Here is a 20,883-nt window from a genome sequence, read left to right as displayed (position 1 = left end):
GACATAGGGATACAGTGAAATGGGGATGTATGGATACAGGGACATGGGGATACAGTTACATGGGGACATGGGGATGCAGTGACACAGGGACACGGGGACACACGGACATGGGGTCACAGGGTCATGGGGATACAGGGACACGGGGACATGAGGACACAAGGACAGAGACACAAGGACATGGGGATGCGGTGACATGGGGATACAGAGACACGAGGACATGGGGACATAGGGGCACACAGACATAGGGATACAGCGAAATGGGGATATACGGATATAGGGACATGGGGATACAGTGACACAGGGACATAGGGGCACATGGACATGGGGATGCGGTGACATGGGGATAGGGGGAATAGTGACACAGAGACACTGGGACACGGGGACATAGGGACACAGGGACGTGGGGATGCAGTGGCATGGGGACACACAGATACGGGGACTCAGTGCTACAGGGACACGTGGACATGGGGTTGCGGTAACACGGGGACATACGGACATGGGGACACAGGGACATGGGGATGTGGTGACATGGAGACACAACACACAGAAATGGGGGCATAGTGCCATGGGGACACGTGGACGCACAGACCAGGGGAAACAGTGGCATGGGGACACAGGGACGCAGGGACACACAGACATGGGGATACAAAGACACAAGGACATGGGGACAAGTGTTGTGGGGAAACGGAGGCACAAGGACGTGGGGACGCATGGGCATGGTGACCCAGTGGCACAGATACACATGGGCATGGGGACACAGGGACAGTGCGACACACAGACACCCATGTGGACACAGGGACATGGGTGCTCACAGACGTGGCCACACAGGGACATGGGTACCCAGCAACCCGTGGTGACAGGGTGACACCCACCGAGCCAAGCCCACAGCAGCTTGTGCCATTCCGGAACGTGTCCCGGCACCATGATGGCAACACCCCGGTGACAGCAGCTCGGTGGCACTGGGGATGTGGCCATGCTGCGGCTGCTGGTGGCCGGTGCCCACATCCGCGGGGCCACCGGCTCCGGGCCCGGCGTGCACGTGTCTGCCCGCTTCAGAGGTAGCACTGGAGACAAGGGGGGGACACCGCAGTGGCTGTGCCATGGTGGCATCAGCCATCGCTGCCATCCTGGTGCACTGGGGTGGCATCACTGTGTGACAGGATGGTGCTGGCCATCCCTGGGACAGCACCCAATGTCCCCCCCCAATGTGCCACCACCGTGTCCCCCCTCCCAGGCGTCCCCAGGAGCACCCGGGTGGTGCCGGAGGAGCACAGCCCCACATGGAATGAGGTGAGGTGACCCCTGGGTGGCCCACGGTGGCATGGGGACACTAATGTCACCCCACTGAGCCCTTGTCACCTCTGTCCCTCCCACCCCAGACACTGGCATGGCCTCTGGGTGCGCGTCCCCTGCACCCCACAGCCAGCCTGAGCCTGCGCCTGCGGCACTGGGGCCAGCCGGCACCCTGGGGGTGAGTAGCACCCATGGGTGGGCACCCTGGGGGGACCATCCACAGCGTGGCCACCCTCACCATGTCCCCTCTGTCCCTGCAGGGACCTGGGTGCTGCCACGGTGTCACTGGACCAGTTGGTGGCCAACCCCGAGCTGCCGCTGTCCCTAAGCCAAGTCCCGCTGCTGGACCCCAAGGGACAGCCCACAGGGGTGAGCACCCACCAATGCACCCACCCAGCAGCACCCCAGGGTGCCACCAGCACGATCTGGGGTGCCACCCGTCCCTTTGCAGAGCACCATCACCCTCCGCTGCTCCTATGTCCCCCATGGCAAGGCTGGGGATGCCGCGGTCCCCATGCAACGATGGGTGCCACCACCAACAGTGTCACCAGGGCCACCCATGCACCCCAGCAAGCCCCCAGCAGGGAGTAAAGAGGAGTTCCAGGTATGGCACCCATGGGTGCAGTGGTACCCAGAGGTGACATCCCACTCAGCGACCACCGTGTCACCGCCTGTCCCATAGGTACGGGTGAGGATCATCAAGGGCCACCAGCTCCAGGGCAATAACATCAAGCCGGTGGTGACGGTCTTCATCGGCCAGCACCGCTTCAGGACCAGGATCCGTGTGGGGAACAACCCCTACTACAACGAGGTGACACTGGGGAGGGGACACAGGGATGTGCTGCTGTCCCCTCACTCCACCCTCACCCCCTTTTGCCCGTTTTCCAGGTGTTTTGCCAAAGTTTCCACCAGACACCGGAGCAGTTGGCGATGGAGCCCATCCGCATCCAGGTCCGGGATGGGACTGGTGGCACCAAAGGGGATGGGGACATTGGGGTGGCCCTGATGTCATGTCCCTCCTCCTGCCGCAGGTGCTGGACTCCAAGGCCATCCGCTCCAAAGCCATCATTGGAGTCTTCCAGGTGAGGACACGACTTGGGAAAGGGGCATCTCCCCATGGTTCAGCCGCTCTCACCCCATTTGCCATCCCCACAGCTGGATGTTGGCACCATCTACCACGCACCAGGTAGGTGGGAGGGTTGGGGTGACCCCAGGGTGACACCGCGGTGACAGTGGGGTGACAATGGGGGCTCCCATCATCCCAGGACACAGCTTGAGCTGGAAGTGGCTGAGCCTGCAGGATCCCCAGCGCCCCGACAGCGGCTCCCGCGGGTACCTGCGTGTGAGCCTGGCCGTGCTGCGCGCCGGCGAGCCGGTGCTGGTGAGCCCCTCAGCCCCACAAACACCCCCTGGATACGGAGCGGGGGGATCCCCATTGTCCCACATCCCCCCCATAAGGAGCAGGAGGAGCCGGAGGCAGACAAGGACGTGGAGGCCAACCTGCTGCAGCCACCGCCGTGCGCCGCCACACTGCAGCTCCGCATCTACCACGCCGAGGACCTGCCGCTGGGTGCGTTTGGGGGGACTTGGGGGGTGCTTGGGGGTTTTGGGGGTGTTTTGGGTTGGTTTTGGGAGGGATTTGGGTGGGTTTGGGGGGGTTTTGGGGAGGTTTTGGGTGGGTTTTGGCAGGGTTTTGGGCAGGGTTTTGGGTTGATTTTGGGGAGGTTCAGGTGGATTTTGAGGGAGGAGGTTAGAGGGTTTTGGGCGGGTTTTGGGTGGGTTTTGAGTGGGTTTTGGGGGGGTTTGGACAGGTTTGCATGGGGTTTGGGTTGGGTTTGGGTTGGTTTTGAGGAGGGTTTGAGTGGGTTTTGGGTTTTGGGTTGGTTTTGGGAGGGTTTTGGATGGGTTTTGGGTTGGTTTTGGGTTGGTTTTGGGTTGGTTTTGGGTAGTTTTGGGTTGGTTTTGGGTTGGTTTTGGATTGGTTTTGGGAAGGTTTTGGATTGGTTTTGGATTGGTTTTGGACTGGTTTTTGGAGGGGGGTGGGTTGGTTTTGGGTTGGTTTGGGACTGGTTTTGGGAGGGTTTTGGGTTGATTTTGGACTGGTTTTGGGTTGGTTTTGGACTGGTTTCGGGAGGGTTTGGGGTTGGTTTTGGGTTGGTTTTGGGTGGGTTTGGATCTAGGGACCCCCCATTGCCAACCTCTCACCATCCCGGTGCAGCGGAGCCGGCTCGGCAGTGCCTCCCCTCGGTGGGAGGCAAGAGGAGCTTCGTGGCGGCCGCGGTGCGGGTCGGCTTTGCCGGCAGGACGGTGGGTACCGGGGCCATGGCGGGGCGGGGGGGGCACGATGCCGCGGTGAGGGGCTCATGGCTCTGCCCAACGCAGCTCTGCACCAAAGTGATGCCCCCAGACCCCAACCCGGCGTGGAACGAGGTCTTCTTCTTCCCACTGCGGGTGAGGTTCCTCCTGCACCCCCTCCCCAGTGCAGGGGTACCCCCAAAAGGTACCCCAAAAAGTGGGGGGCACCCCCATTTCAACACCCCCCCCGGTTTTGTGTATCTCCAAAGCTGCCCCCCATCTGTGACGAGATCCAGTTGGCCATCCTCAGCGGGTAAGTGCGGGACCCCCTGTTTTTGGAGCACCCCTCTGGTTTTGGGGCATCCCTCATTTTAGGGGGACCCCCCAATTTTAGGGGAACCCCATTTTGGGGGGAACCCCCGTTTTCTGGGGCATCCCCTTGGTTTTTGGGCACCTCCCCTGTTTTGGGGGACCCCCCTATTTATGGGGGACCCCACCACCCCTTTCATTGCCCACCCATAGGCCCCGCAGCAGCAAGGTCCTGGGCACCGCCACCCTCCACCTCTCCCGTATCTCCTCTGCTGGTGCTGTGCTTGAGGGTGAGCAGGGTGCACCCTTGGGTGGGGGGTCCCCAGCACCTAGACCACCCCTTCTGAACCCCCTTTTCACCCCTAGAGGGGACCCCCGGCTTTTTGCCGTGCTTCGGACCCAGCTTCCTCCCCTTCTATGGTCCCCGGGCGGATGCTACCAGGACATCCAGCACTGTGAGCATTGGCAGGGGGGGACAGCACCCATTTTTGGGGGGGGGGACACAACACCCAGCCACCCCACACCCTTATTTTATAGGACACCAACGTGGCTTATCGGGGCCGGGTGCTGCTGGAGCTCAGCACCCACATGGAGACCCCGGATGGGCACCAGCGCGGCACCATCAACCCAGAGGACATCATCCGGGTGCAGGTGGGGACAGGGGGTGATGCCACCCCGGGGTCTTTCTGTCTTATTTTTAGGGGGATTTGATCATTTTGGGGTATTTTCACCCTTTTTCTGCCCCAGTCCCACTTGCCCCGCCACCGGTTCGGGCTCTGCGGGGTCTTTTATTCGGCCACCATGGTGCCAGCGGGCCCCGAGCTCCTGCGCTTTGAGCTCAGCCTGGGCAACTATGGGGACACGAGCGATGCCACCTGCAAGCCGGCCGCCTCCGTCACCCCACACGGTTGTCCCGTCTTCGATGGTGAGCAGGGTGCTGGGTGGGATGGGAACACACATCCCACGGGATGCTCAGTGCCCTCCGGATGCAGGCAACCGCTACCACTACCTGCCGTGGTACAGTGACAAGCCGGTGGCGGCCGTCACCTCGTCTTGGGAGGATGCTGCTCACCGTTGGGATGCCCTAAACCTCCTGCGTGCCATGTGCCAGCGGCTGGTGAGCACCCATGGGTGACGGGGGGTGGGGAACCCCATCTCCACACACGCACAGTCCGGGTTGGGAATGGGTTTTGGGGGGAATCCCAATAGGAGAAGAATGTGGTGGAGCTCCGGAGCGCTTGTGGGGACACCGAGGGGGACATCGGCAGGAGGCTGCTGCGGGAGCTGGCGCAGGACTGCAGGTCAATAGGGGGACATGGGGGTCACAAAGAAGGGGGGGACCCCTGTTTGGGATGGGGAGATGGGCTATTTGGGGGGGGGAATGGGGTATATGGGGGGAAAATGGGGAATTTTAGAGGACAGGGGGACATTAGGGGTGAAAACGGGATAATGGAGGGGAAAATGGGGCATTTTGAGGGGGCAAAAGGGTATTTGAGGGAAAAAAGAGGAATTTTAGAGGACAATGGGACATTGGGGGTGAAAACGGGATAATGGAGGGAAAAATTGTGTATTTGGAGGGGAATGGGTATTTGGGGGGAAAATGAGGAATTTTGGAGGACAATGGGTCATTGAGAGTGAAAATGGGACAATGGAAGGGAAAATGAGGTATTTCGGGGAGGCAAATGAGGGTATTGAGTGGGAAATAGAGGAATTAGGGCAGAAAGCAGGAATTTGGGGGCAAAATGGGATGTTTCTGAGGGAAATGGGACAATTGGGGGCAAATGCGGGTATTTGGGGGGGGAGAAACGGTATTTTGGTGTGAAACGGGATGTTTTGGGAAGGGAAATAGGGCATTTAGGGGGAAATGGGGGTATTGGGAGGAAATGGTCATTGGGGGGAAAGAGGGATTTTGGGAGGAAATATGGCATTGGGGAGGGAAATGGGGCAAATGGGGCATTTTTGGGGGGAAACGGCTTTTTGTGGGGTAGGAACTGCATTTTGAGGGGAAAATGATGTATTCTGAGGGGGGAATGAAGCATTTTGGGGGGAAAACAGGGCAACTGGAGTGGAAAACAGGGCATTTGGGAGGCAAATCGGGATATTTGGGGCGTGGGAGCTATATTTTCAGGGGAAATGGGGTATTTTGGGGATGGGAACTTTATTTTGAGGTGGGAACAAAGCATGTTGGGGGAAAACAGGGCAACTGGAGTGGAAAAATGGGGCATTTTGGGGGCAAACCCGGGTATTTGTGGAGGAGAACTGTATTTTGAGGGGGAAACGGTATTTTGGGGTGGGAACTGTATTTTGAGGGGAAAAAGGGGTATTTTTGGGATGGGAACTGTATTTTGAAGGAGAAACAGGGTATTTTGGGGGCAGGAACTGTATTTTGAGGGGGAAAGGTGGTGTTCTGGGGGTGGAAATGAAGCATTTTTGGGGTAAAATGGGGCATTTTGGGGTCAGACCGGGGTATTTTGGGGGGGTGGTGTTTGCAGGCGGGTGCTGCTGCAGCTGGAGGCTCAGCCCACCCCGACACCACTGGACACCCACCTCCGTGCCGCGCGTCTCCACTTGCTGCGGTGCGTGGCGGCGGCGGCAGCGATGCCCCCCAGGGCCGGATGGGCCACGCTGCTGCCCATGGCCGAGGCCTGGCTGCGGCAAGTGGCCGCGCTGGCTGTGGAGGTGAGGATATGAGGGGGGAGCCGGGGTTTGGGGGCTCATCGCTGTGATGAGCTGTGGCCGGTCTCAGCCCATCACAATGGCCGTTGAGGTGAGGATGGGGGGGAACTGAGGTTTGGGGGCTCATCGCTGTGATGAGCTGTAGTCGGTCTCAGCCCGCCGCACTGGCTGTTGAGGTGAGGATAGGCAGAGCCGGGGTTCAGGTGTGATGAGTTGTGGCCAGTCTCAGCTTACCGTGCTGGCTGTGGAGGTGAGGATGGCGGGGAGCTGGGGTTTGGGGCTCATCACTGTGATGAGGTGTAGTCAGTCTCAGCCCACCGTACTGGTTGTTGAGGTGAGGATGGGCGGGAGCTGGGGTTTGGGGCTCATCGTTGTGATGAGCTGTGGCCGGTCTCAGCCCACCACTGTGTTTCTGTCCCTGCAGCCGCAGGCCGCTGTCCCCGATGTGCTGCTGTGGCTGCTGCGGGGTGAGCGGCGTGTGGCCTGTGCCCGCATCCCTGCACCCGACATCATGTTCTCCCGGAGTGGCCCCAGCGCCTGCGGCAGGTTCTGCGGGAGGCTCCAGACGCTGTTCCTGATGGTAGGCACGCCACGGCCCCTCCGTGTCACCTCTGTGTCCTGTCTGTGTCCCCTCCACTCCCTTTTGTGTCCTGTCCATGAGCCCATCACATCCCACTCATGTCCCCCACATCCCCACTCTGTCTCCTCTATGTCCCATCTGTGTCCCCTCCATGTCCCTTCTGTGCCCCATTGTTCCCTGTCCATGTCCTTTCCATGCCCCCTCCACATCTCTTCCAAGTCCCCTCCATGTTCCCTCTGTGTCCACTCCATCCCCTCTCCATGTCCCTTCCATGTCCCCTCTGTAACTCTTCCACGTCCCTCTCAGCGTCCCATCTGTGTCCCTTCCATGTCTGCTCCATGTCCCCTCTGTGCCCTTCTATATCCCCTCCATGTCTCCTCTGTTCCCCTCCAGGTTCCCTCTCTGTGTCCCCTGCATGTTCCTTCTGTTCTCCTCCATGTCCCCTCTACATCCTCTTCATGTTCTCCCCACATCCCCTTCATTTCTGTTCCACGTCCCTTCTGTGTCCGATCTATATCTTCTCCATGTCCCCTTTGTGTCCCCCACATGTCCCCTCCATGTCCCTCTGTGTCCCCTCCATGTCTATTCCATGTCCCTCTATGCCCCAATATGTGCCCTTCCTGTCCCTTCTGTTCCCCTCCATGTCTCCTCTCTACGTCCTCTTCATGTCCCTTCCACATCCCCTCCATGTCTGCTCTATGTCCCATCTGTGTCCCCTCTATATCTCCCCCATGCCCCCTCCCACGTTCTCTCCACGTCCCCTCCATATCTGCCCTATGTCCCCCCATCCCCTCCACATCCCCTTTGTGTCCCCTTTATGTCCCTTCTAGACCTTCTCCACGTCCCCCCCACAGCCCTCCTATGTCCCCCCATGTCCCCCCATGTCCCCATGCCCTCACCCGCCCCATGGTGCGCAGGGCTCCGGGGACATCCGTGCCCAGCTCCGGCTCCGGCTGTGGCTGGGGCCGGTGGCCGACAGCGGGGACCTGCCCCGGCACATCGAGGGCTCCCTTCGCATCTACGCCGAGACGGTGAGTGCCCGGGGGGGGGGGGGGATACACACACACCCCCCCCCCCAGGGTGCCCTCAGCGCCCCTCAACCCCTGCTCACCCCTCCCCAGTATGAAAACCAGACCAAGCTGTTGGGCAAGTGGGGTCCCCGCGGGCTCCTGGGCTCCCCGGGCTTCTCCGACGGCGCGGGCAGAGCCGGGCTCCCGCGGCAGCGCATCCGGCCCCCCAAGGGCTGGCGCTGGGATGGACCCTGGACCGTGGAGCCCCAGCGCCGGTGAGTCCCAATGGGCGGCTGGTGACACCCACCTTGGGGACCTCAGAGAGGGTGATGTCACCACCGTTGTCCCCTTGTGTCCCCCTGTCCCAGGCTGCTGCTGGACACAGAGACCAACATGGGTGAGGTGCTGGAGGAGGTCTATGAGAACGAGAGCCGATGCCCTGGTGGGGACTGGGGACCTGCCACCGTGGCCAGCACTGATGCTGTGAGTGGGTGACAGCATGGGGACACCGGGGGGTGACACGAGTGCATCAGGGCTCAGCTCCCACCTGGTTTTGCAGAGCGGTGTGGAGGTGCCACCCAAGGAGGAGGTGCCGTGCCCCCAAGGATGGCACGTCACCGACGGCTGGAGGGTGGATGTGACAGGGGCTGTGGATGAGGCTGGTGAGTGGTGACCCCATAGGGCACCCGAGGGTTGTAGCAGTGATGGTGGTGGTGATGGTGACACCGAGTGCCACAGGTTGGGAGTACGGGGCGAGTGTGGCCCCCGGCAGCCCCCCGGCGGCCTGGCACCCCGCAGAGAAGACCTACCACACGCACCGGCGCCGGCGCTGGCTGCGCACCCGCCGCAGGGACCCCAGCGCGCAGGGACCAGAGCAGGACTTGGCCACCTTCCTCCAGCTGGTCCGGGTCGTGGGGACAGGGCCAGGGCCTGGGGACGGGGTGGTGGGGATGCGGGTGGCAGGGACAGGGGGGACAGGGATGGAGTGGCAGGGTGGGAGTAACATGAATTGGGATGGCAGGAATGGGGATAACAGGGATGTGGTGGCAGGGATGAGGGTGGCAGGGTGGGGATGACAGGGACAGGGGGGACAGGGATGGAGGTGGCACAATGGGTTTAAGAGGGATCTGGTGACAGGGATGGGGTGGCAGGATGGGGTGGCAGGATGGGGTGGCAGGGCCAGGCTTTTGCCCGCCCACCAGAGCAATGGTGTGAGCAGCCCTGTCCACCCCCTCGTGCCATACTATGTTGTCCCCGTGCCACCCTGTCCCCGTGCCACCCTGTCCCCAAGCCACCCTGCCTCCCGTGCCCGTGTCCCCACAGCACAGAACCGAGTCTGCGGCGGGCTCCGAAGCCTGGGAATACGGATCCTTCTGGAGCGGCCGCTTCCACCTGCAGCCGCGGGCGGGCGACGTTTGCCGGCGGCGCTGCTGGCACCGGCACATGGTGCCCGCGCAGCCCCCGCCCGTGGCGCCCCTCTTCCTCCTCGAGGGGTCCCCGGTACGGGACGGGGCACAGGGGGGTGCAGGGGGCACAGTGAGATAGAGGGATGGAGGGCGAGGGATGAAGGGATGGAGGGACAAAGGGATGGAGAAATGGATGGAGGGATGGATGAGGATGCAGGGACAGAAGGATGGAGGGATAGAGGGATGGAGGGAGGAATGCAGGGAGAGAGGGATGAAGGGATGGAAGGATGGAGCATCATATAGGTGGAGGCATGGAATGATGCAGGCACAGGGATGAAGAAGGGATGGAGGGGCAGAGAGACGGAGGGATGGATGAGGGAGAGGGACAGAAGGATGGAGGCATGGGGGGGAGGAAGGAATGCAGCGAGAGAGAGATGGAGGGATGGAGGGGCAAAGAGATGAAGGGATGGAGGGACAGAGAGATGGAGAGATGGGGAGATGGAGGGAGGGACAAAGGGACAGAGGGATGGATGAGGGACGCAGGGACAGAGGGATGGATGAGGGATGCAGGGACAGAGGGATGGAGGGATGGAAGGACAAAGAGATGAAGGGATGGAGGGACAGATGAAGGGACAAGGGAGAGATGGAGAGATGGGGGGATGGACAGAGGGACAAAGGGACAGAGGGACGGATGAGAGATGCAGGGACAGAGGGATGGAGGGATGGAGTGATGCGGAGATGGAGCAATCCTGAGGCAACAGGACATGGGGCAGCGGGATGCGAGTCTGGGTGACAGCAGGTCCATGGGGACCCGCACCCCACATCCCCCCGCAGGGCACGGAGGACACGGCCAGGGAGGAGGAGCCGGCTGCAGCGGAGCGGCGGACACGGGGCTTGTTCCAGCCTGCCCCGCAGCAGCCGCTGCCCCTCATCCTCTGCACCTTCCAGCGTGAGCCCCGGGGGTACGGGGGGGACCGGGAGAGCCCGGGGGGGGTCTCAGACCCCTCTGCCAGCTCCTGCCTCTCCCACAGGACCCAGCTTCTTCCAGCTCCGCTCTTACATCTTCCAGGCGCTGGAGCTGTCACCCCGCGGCACCAAGTCCACTGCAGGTGGGACCCCCTCATCCCCTGGTGCCCGCGCCGGGGGGCACCCCATGGTGCTGATGGTGTCTCTGTCACCCCAGACCCCGTCGCCCATGTCTCCTTCGTGTACGTCAGCCAGAGCACACGGGTGCTGCCCGGCACCCTGGACCCTCTTTGGGACCAGACGCTGCTTTTCCACCGGGTGCTGCTCTATGGGGACCCCCGGGGTGTCCAGGATGAGCCCCCCGCTGTGGTGGTGGAGGTGTTCGACCAGGATGGAGGGGTATGGTACCCCTGGTTAGGGTTCACCCATGGGTCCAGGGAGCACCCATGGGTCCAGGGAGCACCCATGCCCAAGTGATGCCTTGCAGGGTGCCGGTGGGTTCCTGGGGAGGAGCGTGTGCACCCCAGATGTTTGGCTGGATGTGAAGCGCCGGCAGCCCCCCCGGCTCCGGCGTTACCCATTGGGGGGCTCTGGGGGGCCTGCCGGGGAGCTGTTGGCTGCCTTCGAGCTGCTGCAAGACACCGAGGTGAGGAGCTGCGGGGGGCGGCTTGGGGCGAGCACCCAGGTGATGGGTGACGGGTCCCATCGGTGTTCCCACCCTCGGCAGGATGGGGCCCTGGCACAGGTCAGCACCCCGCCGTGGAGGCAGGGGGTCTTCAGTGTCCCCACCGGTGTCCGGCCACTCCTGAGGCCGATGGCGCTGGAGGTGAGAGCCGGGGACATGGACAGGGATGGGGTGGGGACAGGGACATGGAGTAGGAAGGGGATGGGATGGGGACAAGGGTGGCTGGGAACAAGGACATAGACTGGAAGAGGGTTGAAGACAGGATGGACAAGGTCTGGGATGGGGAATAGGGTGGGAAGAGGATGGGAGAAGGGACAGTGATGCGACGGTGAATGGGATAGAAACAGGGATGAAGGTAGGATGGGGATGTGGTTCAAGATGGTGACTGGGAGGAGAACAGGCTGGGGACAGGGACAGGAACAGGGGACAGGGATGAAGACAGGATGGACAAGGTCTGGGATGGGAAATGGAGTGGGAACAGGGATGGGGAAATGGATGAAGAAGGGGATGGGGATAAGGATAGGGAGAGGGATGGGAAGAGGGGTGGGTGGGGACAGGACATGGGCTGGAACAGGCATGAAGATGGGATGGACAACGTCTCGATGGGGAATGGGGTGGGAACAGGTTGGGGACAGGGACAGTGGGGAATGGGATGGCAACAGGGATGGACATAATGTGGACAGGAATGGGACAGGGATGGGAACATGGATGAAGGTCCTGGGGACAAGGACAGGTACGAGCACAGGGATGAAGCTGGGGCCGGGCACAGAGGGATGAAGACAAGATGAGGATGGGGCCGGGCCAGGCACAGGGATGGGGCCGGGCACCCCCCGCAGTGACAGGGGGTGACAGCGCCGGTGTCCCCCCCCCCCAGGTGCTGGCGTGGGGGCTGCGGGGGCTGCGCGGCAGCGTGCGTGCGCCCAGCCTGGAGGTGCAGTGCGGGGGGCGGGTGCTGCAGACCCCCCCCATCGCCGACCCCGCCTCCAACCCCAACTTTCCCATCAACGCCTTCCTGCTGGCCCTGGTGAGCGCGGGGAGGGGGAGCCCCGCACCCCCGGGCGCTGCCGCGGGCACCGGGGGTGACGCTGAGCCTGACCCCAGACGCTGCCGCTGGAGGAGGAGCTGGTGCCGCCCGTGCGGCTGCGGGTGCTGGACATGCGGGACTTCGGGTACCGGCCCGAGGTGGGGCAGACCTGTGTGCGGGGGCTGGGGCAGCACCACGGGCAGCCCCCCGGGCCCCCCGGCCCCCGGCCCAGCTCCGGTATGGCACTGCACAGCGCTGTCCCATCCATCACACCACAGCCTTCCCCTGCCCTGTCCCATCCCATCCCCATCCCATCCCATGGCTCCTGTAGGACTCTGCACAACCCTGTGGCTTCCCCATCCTGCCCCATCCATCCCATCCCTGCCCCATCCTATCCATCCCACCCCATCTCATCACATCCTTGCCCCATCCCATCCATCACATCTATCCCATCCCACCCCGTCCATCCCACTACATCCTATCCCATCCTCCACATCCATTCCACCACATCCCACCCCATCCCATCCCGTCGCATCTATCACACCCATCCCATCCCATCCACCCTATCCCACCCCATCCCTGCCCCATACCATTCATCCCATCCATCCCACCCCATCCCATCCATCCCACCCCATCCCACCCCATGCCATCCCATCTATCACACCCATCCCATCCCATCCATCATATCCCACCCCATCCCTGCCCCATACCATTCATCCCATCCATCCCACCCCATCCCATCCATCCCATCCCATCCTGCCCTATCCCACCCCATCCCTGCTCCATGCTTCCCACCTCCAGGATGGTTATTCACTCCTCTGCTCCCCACAGCCACTCCTCGGGGCAGGATAAGTTGGGTGAGTCCCTGGATCCATGGCACCACTGGACACCGAGGGCCCGTCCCCGTGCCTCAGTTTCCCTGAGCAACCCCTTTTGCTGCAGCTACTGCCCAGAATCACCAGCAAGACGGAGGCTGCGGACAAGGTGGGCACAGGGATGGGGACACTGGGGACACCCTGTCCCTGTCCCCACCTCACCCTGCTCCCCACAGGCAGAGGAGGAGGGTGAAGAGGAGGAGGAGGACGACTGGTGGAGCAAGTTCTATGCGGCCCTGGGGGACAAGGCGAAGAGCCGGCAGGGGACAAGCAGGGACGGACTGAAGGTGGGGCAGAGCCCGGGCCCTGGAGCAGGGATGGGGATGGGGACAGGGACAGGGGTGGAGATGGGGTGGGATGAGAACAGGGGTGGCTGGGGACAAGGGCACAGATGGGGAGAGGGAAGAAGATGAAGTAGGGATGAGGTGAGGGATGGGAACAGGATAACGAGGACAGTGATGTCCTTGGAACAGAACAGGGGTGTAGATTGGGATGGGAACAGGCTGGGGACAGGGACAGTGACGAAGAGGGAATGGGATGGGAACAGGGACAGGGCTGAAGATGAGACGAGGACAAGGACAGTGATGAAGATGGGATGGGGACAAGGATGAAGAAGGGTATAGGATGGGATGAGATGGCATGGGATGGGATGGCATGGCATGGGATGAAGAACCAACATGGGGATGGGAACAAGAAGAGGGACAGGAATGGGAATGAGGATGAAGAAGGGGGTGGGATGGGATGGGGTGGGATGAAGCACCAAAATAGGGCTGGGGACAGGAAGAGGGTAAGAATGAGGATGAGGACGGGAATAGGGATGGGGATGGGAACTGGGACAAGGATGAGGATGGGAATGGGAACGAGGATGAGCATGAGAATGGAGATAAGGATAAGGAAGGGAATGGGGACGAGGACGGGCCCGGCCCCCAGATCTACAGCTGCGAGCTGGAGGCGGTGCCGGAGTTCGAGGGGCTGCAGGATTTCTGCCGCTCCTTCCCGCTGTTCCCGCCGGGAGCAGCCGCCGCGGGGGGGGAGGACCCGCCGCCTGTGGCCGAGTTCAAGGTGGGTGCGAGCCCCCCCCGGGACCCCGGGGCCGGGGCAGGGGCACCCCGCGGTGCTACGGCCGGCGGCTCCCAGGGGCTCTTCCACATGTACCCGCTGCCCGAGGACCCCGCGGAGCCGCCGCCGCCGCGCCGCTTCCAGGACCTGCCGCCCAGCCGGCCCCAGCGCTGCCTGGTGAGGGTCTACGTCGTGCGGGCCTTCGACCTGCCCCCCCGCGACAGGAACGGGCTGGTACGGCCACCCCTGGGTGCTGGGATGGGTCCCCCCACCCTCTCCATGTCACCCTGAGCGTCCCCTCCCTGCTGTAGTGTGACCCCTACGTCCGTGTCTCGCTGGGGACCAAGACACTGGGACAGCGGGACCAGTATGTGCCCAACACCCTGGAGCCCGTGTTTGGGAGGTATGGACAGGGTGGGTGGCACAGTGGCACTGCCACCCATGGGTGGCGTCGGGCTGGGGGGGCTGGGAATGAGAGGAGGTGCCCAGGAGGACTGGTGGAGTCCCCATCACCACATCTCTATGTCAACTTGTCCCTGTGGCACCAGGTCCCCATGCTACTGCGTCACCATGCCACCAGGTCCCATTCCCCATGGCAGAAGGTTCCTGAGCCTCCAGGTCCCCGACTTCTCTGCCAGCACATCCCCATTCCCCTTGCTGGAGGGTCCCTGTGCCACCAAGTCCCATTCCCCGTGCTGGTGTGTCCCTGTGCCACCAGGTCTGCATTGCCCACACCAGCAGGTCTCCATGCCACCAAGTCCTCAAGCCACCACCGAGTCCCTATGCCAGCAGTCCCCATGCCTATGGGTCCCCACTGCCTGTGCCAGGGGGTGCCAGCCCCAACACTGGTACATCCCAGGGTTGATGTCACCCCCACCGCCAGGCTGTTCGAGGTGATGGGCACCATCCCACTGGAGAAGGACCTGCGGGTCTCACTGCTGGATTATGACCTGGTGCCACCCGACCAGGAGATCGGCACCACCACCATTGACCTGGAGAACCGGCTGCTCTCCCGCTTCCGCGCCCACTGCGGCCTGCCCGCGCTCTACTGCACGTGGGTGACGCTGGGGACATCGAGAGGATGGTCCCGGGCCTGGGAGTGGGCATAAAGGGAGATGGAGATGGGATCTTAGGCAGAAGTTCCTCCCTGTGAGGGTGGTGGGATGCTGGAATGGGTTGAATGGAGATGCTGTGGCTGCCCCATCCCTGGCAGTGTTCAAGGCCAGGTTGGACACAGGGGCTTGGAGCAACCTGCTCTAGTGGAAGGTGTCCCTGCCCGTGGATTGGAACTGGAGGAGCTTTAAGGTCCTTTCCAACCCAAACCATTCCATGGTTCTATGATGAGGATGGGGACAAGGGGGTGAACATGGTGGGTACATGGAAACCGACACAAACTGAGGATGGGGTTGGCACAAGGGGATGGGACACCCATGAGGGGTGACACCGCAGCTCCCATCTCACCCCTTGTCCCCACAGCGCCGGCCCTGGGTGCTGGAGGGACCAGCTCCCCCCCAGCCAGACACTGGAGCACTTCGCCCGCACCCAGGGGCTGCCGGCACCCGAGTTCAATGCCGAGGGCACCGCCATCACCTTTGGGGACCACAGCTTCCTCCTCAGCCACTTCGGTGGGTGGTGGTGCCTGGGGAGGGTGCTTGGGGGGCTGGACCCTGCCCGTGGTGTGACAGCTCAGCCCTGCAGAGAGCAGCCCCCCCCAGCACCCGCACCTCGGGGTGCCCCGCGAGCGCCTGGCCCTGCACGTGCTCCGCGCCTGCCACCTCGTCCCCGAGCACCTCGAGACACGCACCCTCTACAGCAGCACCCAGCCCGGGCTGGAGCAGGTGGGGAGAGAGTGATGGAGACCCCTGGGGTGACAGGAAGGTGGCCAGGGGGGACCCCAGGGTGAGGGTGTGAGGGGGTGCCAGGGGGATGATGCGGACCTCATGGTGATGGGACCTTGGGTATAAGGGGATGCCAAGGGGACAACATGGATCTTGGGGTGATGGGGGCCTTGAGTATAAGGGATGCCAGGGGGACAATGGAGACCTTGGGGTGACAGGGAGATGGCTGGGGGGGGACCCCAGGGTGATGAGACTTTGGGGTGATGGGGATCTTGGGATGTAAGGGGATGCCAAGGGTACAACAGGGACCTTGGGGTAATGGGACCATGGGGTATAAGGGGATGTCAGGGGCACAATGGGGATCTTAGGGTGATGGGGACCCCAGGGCAGGGAGGGATGCTGGAGTGGGATGATGGAGACATGACAGGGACCCTTGGGTGTTGGGGACCCTGGGACATGAAGGCATGCTAGGGCTTGCCTTGGGGACACTGGAGTGTCCAGTCACCCCAGGTCCCTTGTCGCCCCAGTGACAAGGCAGGGGGGATGTCAAGCGGTGATGGGGACCCCTGGGTGATAGGTTCAGTGGGATGAGGAGGATATGGCCAGGGTAGGACCCTGGGGTGATGGAGACCCTGGGGTATGAAGGGACACTAGGGCTTGGGGACACTGGGGTGACAGGGAGCCCAGGGCAGGGGGGATGCCAAGGGGGTGATGCTGGGGTGGTGACAGGGACCCTAGGGCAGAGGGGTGCTGGGTGCGGGTGCTGGGGACACCCTGGGGTGCTGCTCCCAGCGCCACCACCGTGCAGGGCAAGGTGCAGATGTGGGTCGACGTGTTCCCCACCAACCTCGGCCCCCCGGGGCCCCCCGTCGACATCACCCCCCGCAAGCCTCAGAGGTGAGACACCCCCCCCCCCATATTGCCCCGTGGGTGGGACGGGACCATCCCGGGGGGTGAAGGTGACACCTCCTTGTCCCTGTCCCCGAGGTACGAGCTGCGCTGCGTGGTCTGGAACACGCGGGACGTGGACCCGGGGGACACGAACCTCATGGGGCAGCAGATGAGCGACATCTACATCACGGGGTGAGCCGAGGCCACCGCGGGGGGGTGGCGGCGGGGCTGGGGACGGGGTGACCCAGCGCCCCCTGCCCGCAGGTGGCTGGACGGGCTGGAGGAGCAGAAGCAGAGGACGGACGTGCATTACCGCTCGCTGGACGGGGCCGGCGCCTTCAACTGGCGCTTTGTGTTCTCCTTCGAGTACCTGGTGGCCGAGCAGCTCTGTGTGCTGCCCGGGAAGGTGAGGAGCACCCCTGGGTGCGGGGGGACACACAGGGGGTAAGTGTGACACCCCCTTTCCACCCACCGCCACGACAGAAGCATTTCTGGAGCCTGGATGAGACGGTGCTGAAGGTGCCCCCGAAGCTCATCCTCCAGGTGTGGGACAACGACAAGTTTTCGGCTGATGATTTTCTAGGTGAGAGCCAATTCCCTGCCCCGTGCTCCCTGGGGACACTCACGGGTGATGGGGAGCACCCACAGCGGACAAGGAGCACCCACAGGTGATGGGGAGTATCTAAAAGGTGACAGGGAGCACTCACAAGTGATGGGGAGCATCCACGGGTGATGGGGAGCACCTACAAGGTGATAGGGATCATCTAAAAGGTGACAGAGCACCCACAAAGGTGACAGGGAGCACCCATAAGGTGATGGGGAGCATCCACAGGTGATGGGGAGCACCCACTGGTGACAGGAAGCACCCATGAGTGATGGGAAGCACCCTCAAGTGATGGGAGCACCCACAAGGTGACAGGCAGCACCTATGGGTGATGGGGAGCACCCTCAAGTGATGCGGAGCACGCCCTAGTGATGGGGAGCAACTGCGAGGTGACAGGCAGCACCCAGCTCCCCAGGTGACGGGGAGCACTTACAAGTAATGGGGAGCACCCACTAATGATGGGGAGCACCTGCGAGGTGACAGGGAGCACCCACAAGGTGACGGGCAGCACCTATCGGTGATGGGGAGCACCTACAAATGATGGGAAGCACCCACTAGTGATGGGGAGCACCCATGGGTGATGGGGAGCACCCTCAAGTGATGGGAGCACCCACGAGGTGACAGGCAGCACCTATGGGTGATGGGAGCACCCACAAGGTGACAGGCAGCACCTATGGGTGACGGGGAGCACCTACAAATGATGGGAAGCACCCACTAGTGATGGGGAGCACCTGCGAGGTGACAGGCAGCACCCACGGGTGACAGGAAGCACCGTCAAGTGATGGGAGCACCCACAAGGTGACAGGCAGCACCTATGGGTGATGGGGACACCTACAAGTGATGTGGAGCACCCCCTAGTGATGGGGAGCACCTGCGAGGTGACAGGGAGCACCCACAAGTGATGGGGAGCACCCATGGATAGCTGGGAGGACCCACGAGGTGACACACAGCACCCATGGGTGATGGAGAGCCACCCATGGATACCGGGGAGCACCCAGGGGTGACGGGCAGCACCCATGGGTGAGCAGCCGCCCTCACGCTGCCGTTCCCCGCAGGCGTGCTGGAGCTGGAGCTCACTCGGCTGCCCCGGCCCGCGCTGCACGCCCGGACCTGCACCCTGGCGCTGCCGGGGGCCCCCCGGAGCCGCTGGCCCTGGCGGGCGCCGCGCCCCCCTCCCCGCGTGTCGCTGTTCCGGCAGCGGCAGGCCCGGGGCTGGTGGCCCTGCGTGGCGCTGAAGGGCGGCAAATGGCACCTCTCGGTGAGTGGGGGGGGCACCGGGGCGAGGGGGGCACCGAGCCCGCCCCCCGCAGCCCACCCACCGCCCCCCTGCAGGGGAAGCTGGAGCTGAGCCTGGAGCTGCTGACGGCGAAGGAGGCGGAGGAGCGGCCGGCGGGGAGAGCCCGGGAGGAGCCCAACATGTACCCGACGCTCCCGCCGCCCGTGTGAGTGCTGCGGGGTGCCGGGATCATGGATCCAGCCGGGTTGGGAAAGAGCTGTAGGATCCTCAGCTCCAACTGCCAAGGCCACCACTGCCCCATGGCACTGAGGCCTCGGCTACACGGGCTGTGAACACTTGCAGGGACAGTGACTCCAGCCCTGCCCTGGGCAGCCTGTTCCAATGCCTGAGCACCCTCTGGGGAAGGAATTGTTCCTCAGCTCCATCTAAACCTGCCCTGGGGCAGCTTGAGGCCGTTTCCTCTTGTCCCATCCCTTGTTCCTTGGGAGCAGAGACCAGCCCCCTCCTGGCTCCATCCTCCTGTCAGGCAGTTGTAGAGAGCGATAAGGTCCCCCCTGAGCCTTCTCTTCTCCAGACTAAACCCCCCCAGGTCCCTCAGCCGTTCCCCATCACACTTGTGCTCCAGGCCCTGCACCAGCTCCGGTGCCCTTCTCTGGCCCCGCTCCAGCACCTCAATGTCTCTCTTGCAGTGAGGGGCCCAGAACTGACACAGGATTCGAGGTGCAGCCTCACCAGTGCCCAGTGCAGGGGGACAGTCACTGCCCTGGCCCTGCTGCCACACTGGTGCTGAGCCAGGCCAGGATGCTGGTGGCTTCTTGGCTGCCTGGGCACAAGCTGCTCATGTTCAGCTCCATCAATCAGCACCCCCAGCTCCTTTTCCATGAGCAGTTTCCAGCCTCTGCCCCAAGCCTGGAGCATTGCAGGGGGTTGTTGTGGCCCAAGTGCAGGACCCAGCCCTTTACCATGGAGGAGGAGGGGGGGCATGCGGGACCTGGGGGTGTCTGAGCTGGGTGTCCCCCCCCCAGGCGGCCCGACTGGTCCTTCCTGTGGGTGCAGGCGCCGCTGCGCACCCTGCGCCATGGGCTGTGGCGGCAGCACCGCGGCTGGATCAGCCTGGGCCTGGCGCTGGTGCTGCTCATTGCGCTGCTCCTCACCTTCGTCTACGCCGCCCCGGTGAGCACAGGGGGCACGGCCACCCCCTTACCCCCATCACCGCCTGCTGAGCCCCCCCGAGCTCCTCTTATCTCTCCCCGCAGGGTTATTTGGCCATGAAGCTGGTAAACCCTTTCCAGGGCTTGCACATTGTTCCTGGTGGTGGTGGTGAGCACCCCGCAGCTGGTGCTGAGCAGCACAGGGGTGGTGCTGGCAAACCCTGATGTGCCACCCCAGGATGGCAGCATCTGTGTCACCTCTTCAATAAAGCTACATCCAACAATGGGCAAAGAATCATCCCCAGTGCATTGGGCTGGGGGAGAGAAAGGAGCTGCTCCACCTCAGGGAGCCCCATGGCACTGGGGTGCAGCCCCCACCTTGCTACAGCACCCAACAGCAGGGGTTTGGGGAGGGGATGCTGCACCCAAGGGACTTGGTGGTGACATGAGCCCATCGTGTTGCAGACTGGTTTGGGTTGAAGGGACCTTAAAGCTCCTCCAGCTCCAACCCCTGCCCCGGGCAGGGACACCTTCCACTAGAGCAGGTTGCTCCAAGCCCCTGTGTCCAACCTGGCCTTGAACACTGCCAGGGATGGGGCAGCCACAGCTTCTCTGGGCACCCTGTGCCAGCGCCTCAGCACCCTCACAGGGAAGAGCTTCTGCCTCAGAGCTCATCTCAGTCTCCCCTCTGGCAGGTTAAAGCCATTCCCCTTGTCCTGTCCCTCCAGGCCCTTGTCCAAAGCCCCTCTCCAGGTTTCCTGGAGCCCCTTTAGGCACTGGAGCTGCTCTAAGGTCTCCCCTTCAGGAGCCTTCTCTTCTCCAGGCTGCCCCAGCCCAGCTCTCTCAGCCTGGCTCCAGAGCAGAGCTGCTCCAGCCCTCGCAGCAGCTCCGGGGCCTCCTCTGGCCTCGCTCCAGCAGCTCCACGTCCCTCTGCTGCTGTTGCCCCAGCGCTGGGTCAGGACTGCAGGGGGGGGCTCCCCAAAG

At 62.9% G+C, this 20,883-nt stretch overlaps 1 protein-coding gene across 1 annotated transcript; it reads left to right on the top strand.

Moving 5' to 3' along the window:
• The first annotated feature begins 973 nt into the window (after positions 1-973).
• On the top strand, positions 974-20,191 carry FER1L5 (fer-1 like family member 5). Its single transcript, XM_030510279.1, has 50 exons — positions 974-1,058; positions 1,235-1,290; positions 1,380-1,471; positions 1,554-1,662; positions 1,745-1,897; positions 1,976-2,104; positions 2,182-2,244; positions 2,325-2,375; positions 2,449-2,479; positions 2,559-2,674; positions 2,752-2,863; positions 3,512-3,744; positions 3,858-3,901; positions 4,111-4,187; positions 4,264-4,352; positions 4,435-4,548; positions 4,645-4,822; positions 4,890-5,014; positions 5,107-5,198; positions 6,390-6,576; positions 6,998-7,153; positions 8,071-8,184; positions 8,275-8,438; positions 8,532-8,646; positions 8,723-8,825; positions 8,962-9,107; positions 9,487-9,663; positions 10,404-10,518; positions 10,601-10,678; positions 10,753-10,934; positions 11,023-11,181; positions 11,263-11,361; positions 12,095-12,244; positions 12,322-12,481; positions 13,076-13,101; positions 13,187-13,228; positions 13,900-14,181; positions 14,257-14,412; positions 14,490-14,581; positions 15,062-15,232; positions 15,655-15,803; positions 15,877-16,016; positions 16,825-16,913; positions 17,004-17,099; positions 17,172-17,313; positions 17,391-17,490; positions 18,567-18,769; positions 18,844-18,953; positions 19,774-19,921; positions 20,005-20,191. Exons 1-50 carry the CDS (start codon positions 974-976, stop codon positions 20,122-20,124), a joined length of 6,120 nt encoding a protein of 2,039 aa, XP_030366139.1. The 3' UTR covers positions 20,125-20,191.
• The last annotated feature ends 692 nt before the right edge of the window (positions 20,192-20,883 follow it).

The sequence above is a fragment of the Strigops habroptila genome, chromosome 21 (assembly GCF_004027225.2).
Source record: "Strigops habroptila isolate Jane chromosome 21, bStrHab1.2.pri, whole genome shotgun sequence".
Lineage (NCBI taxonomy): Eukaryota > Metazoa > Chordata > Aves > Psittaciformes > Psittacidae > Strigops > Strigops habroptila.
Note: the sequence above shows the minus strand (reverse complement) of the source record. Positions and strands in the feature narration are given on the sequence as shown.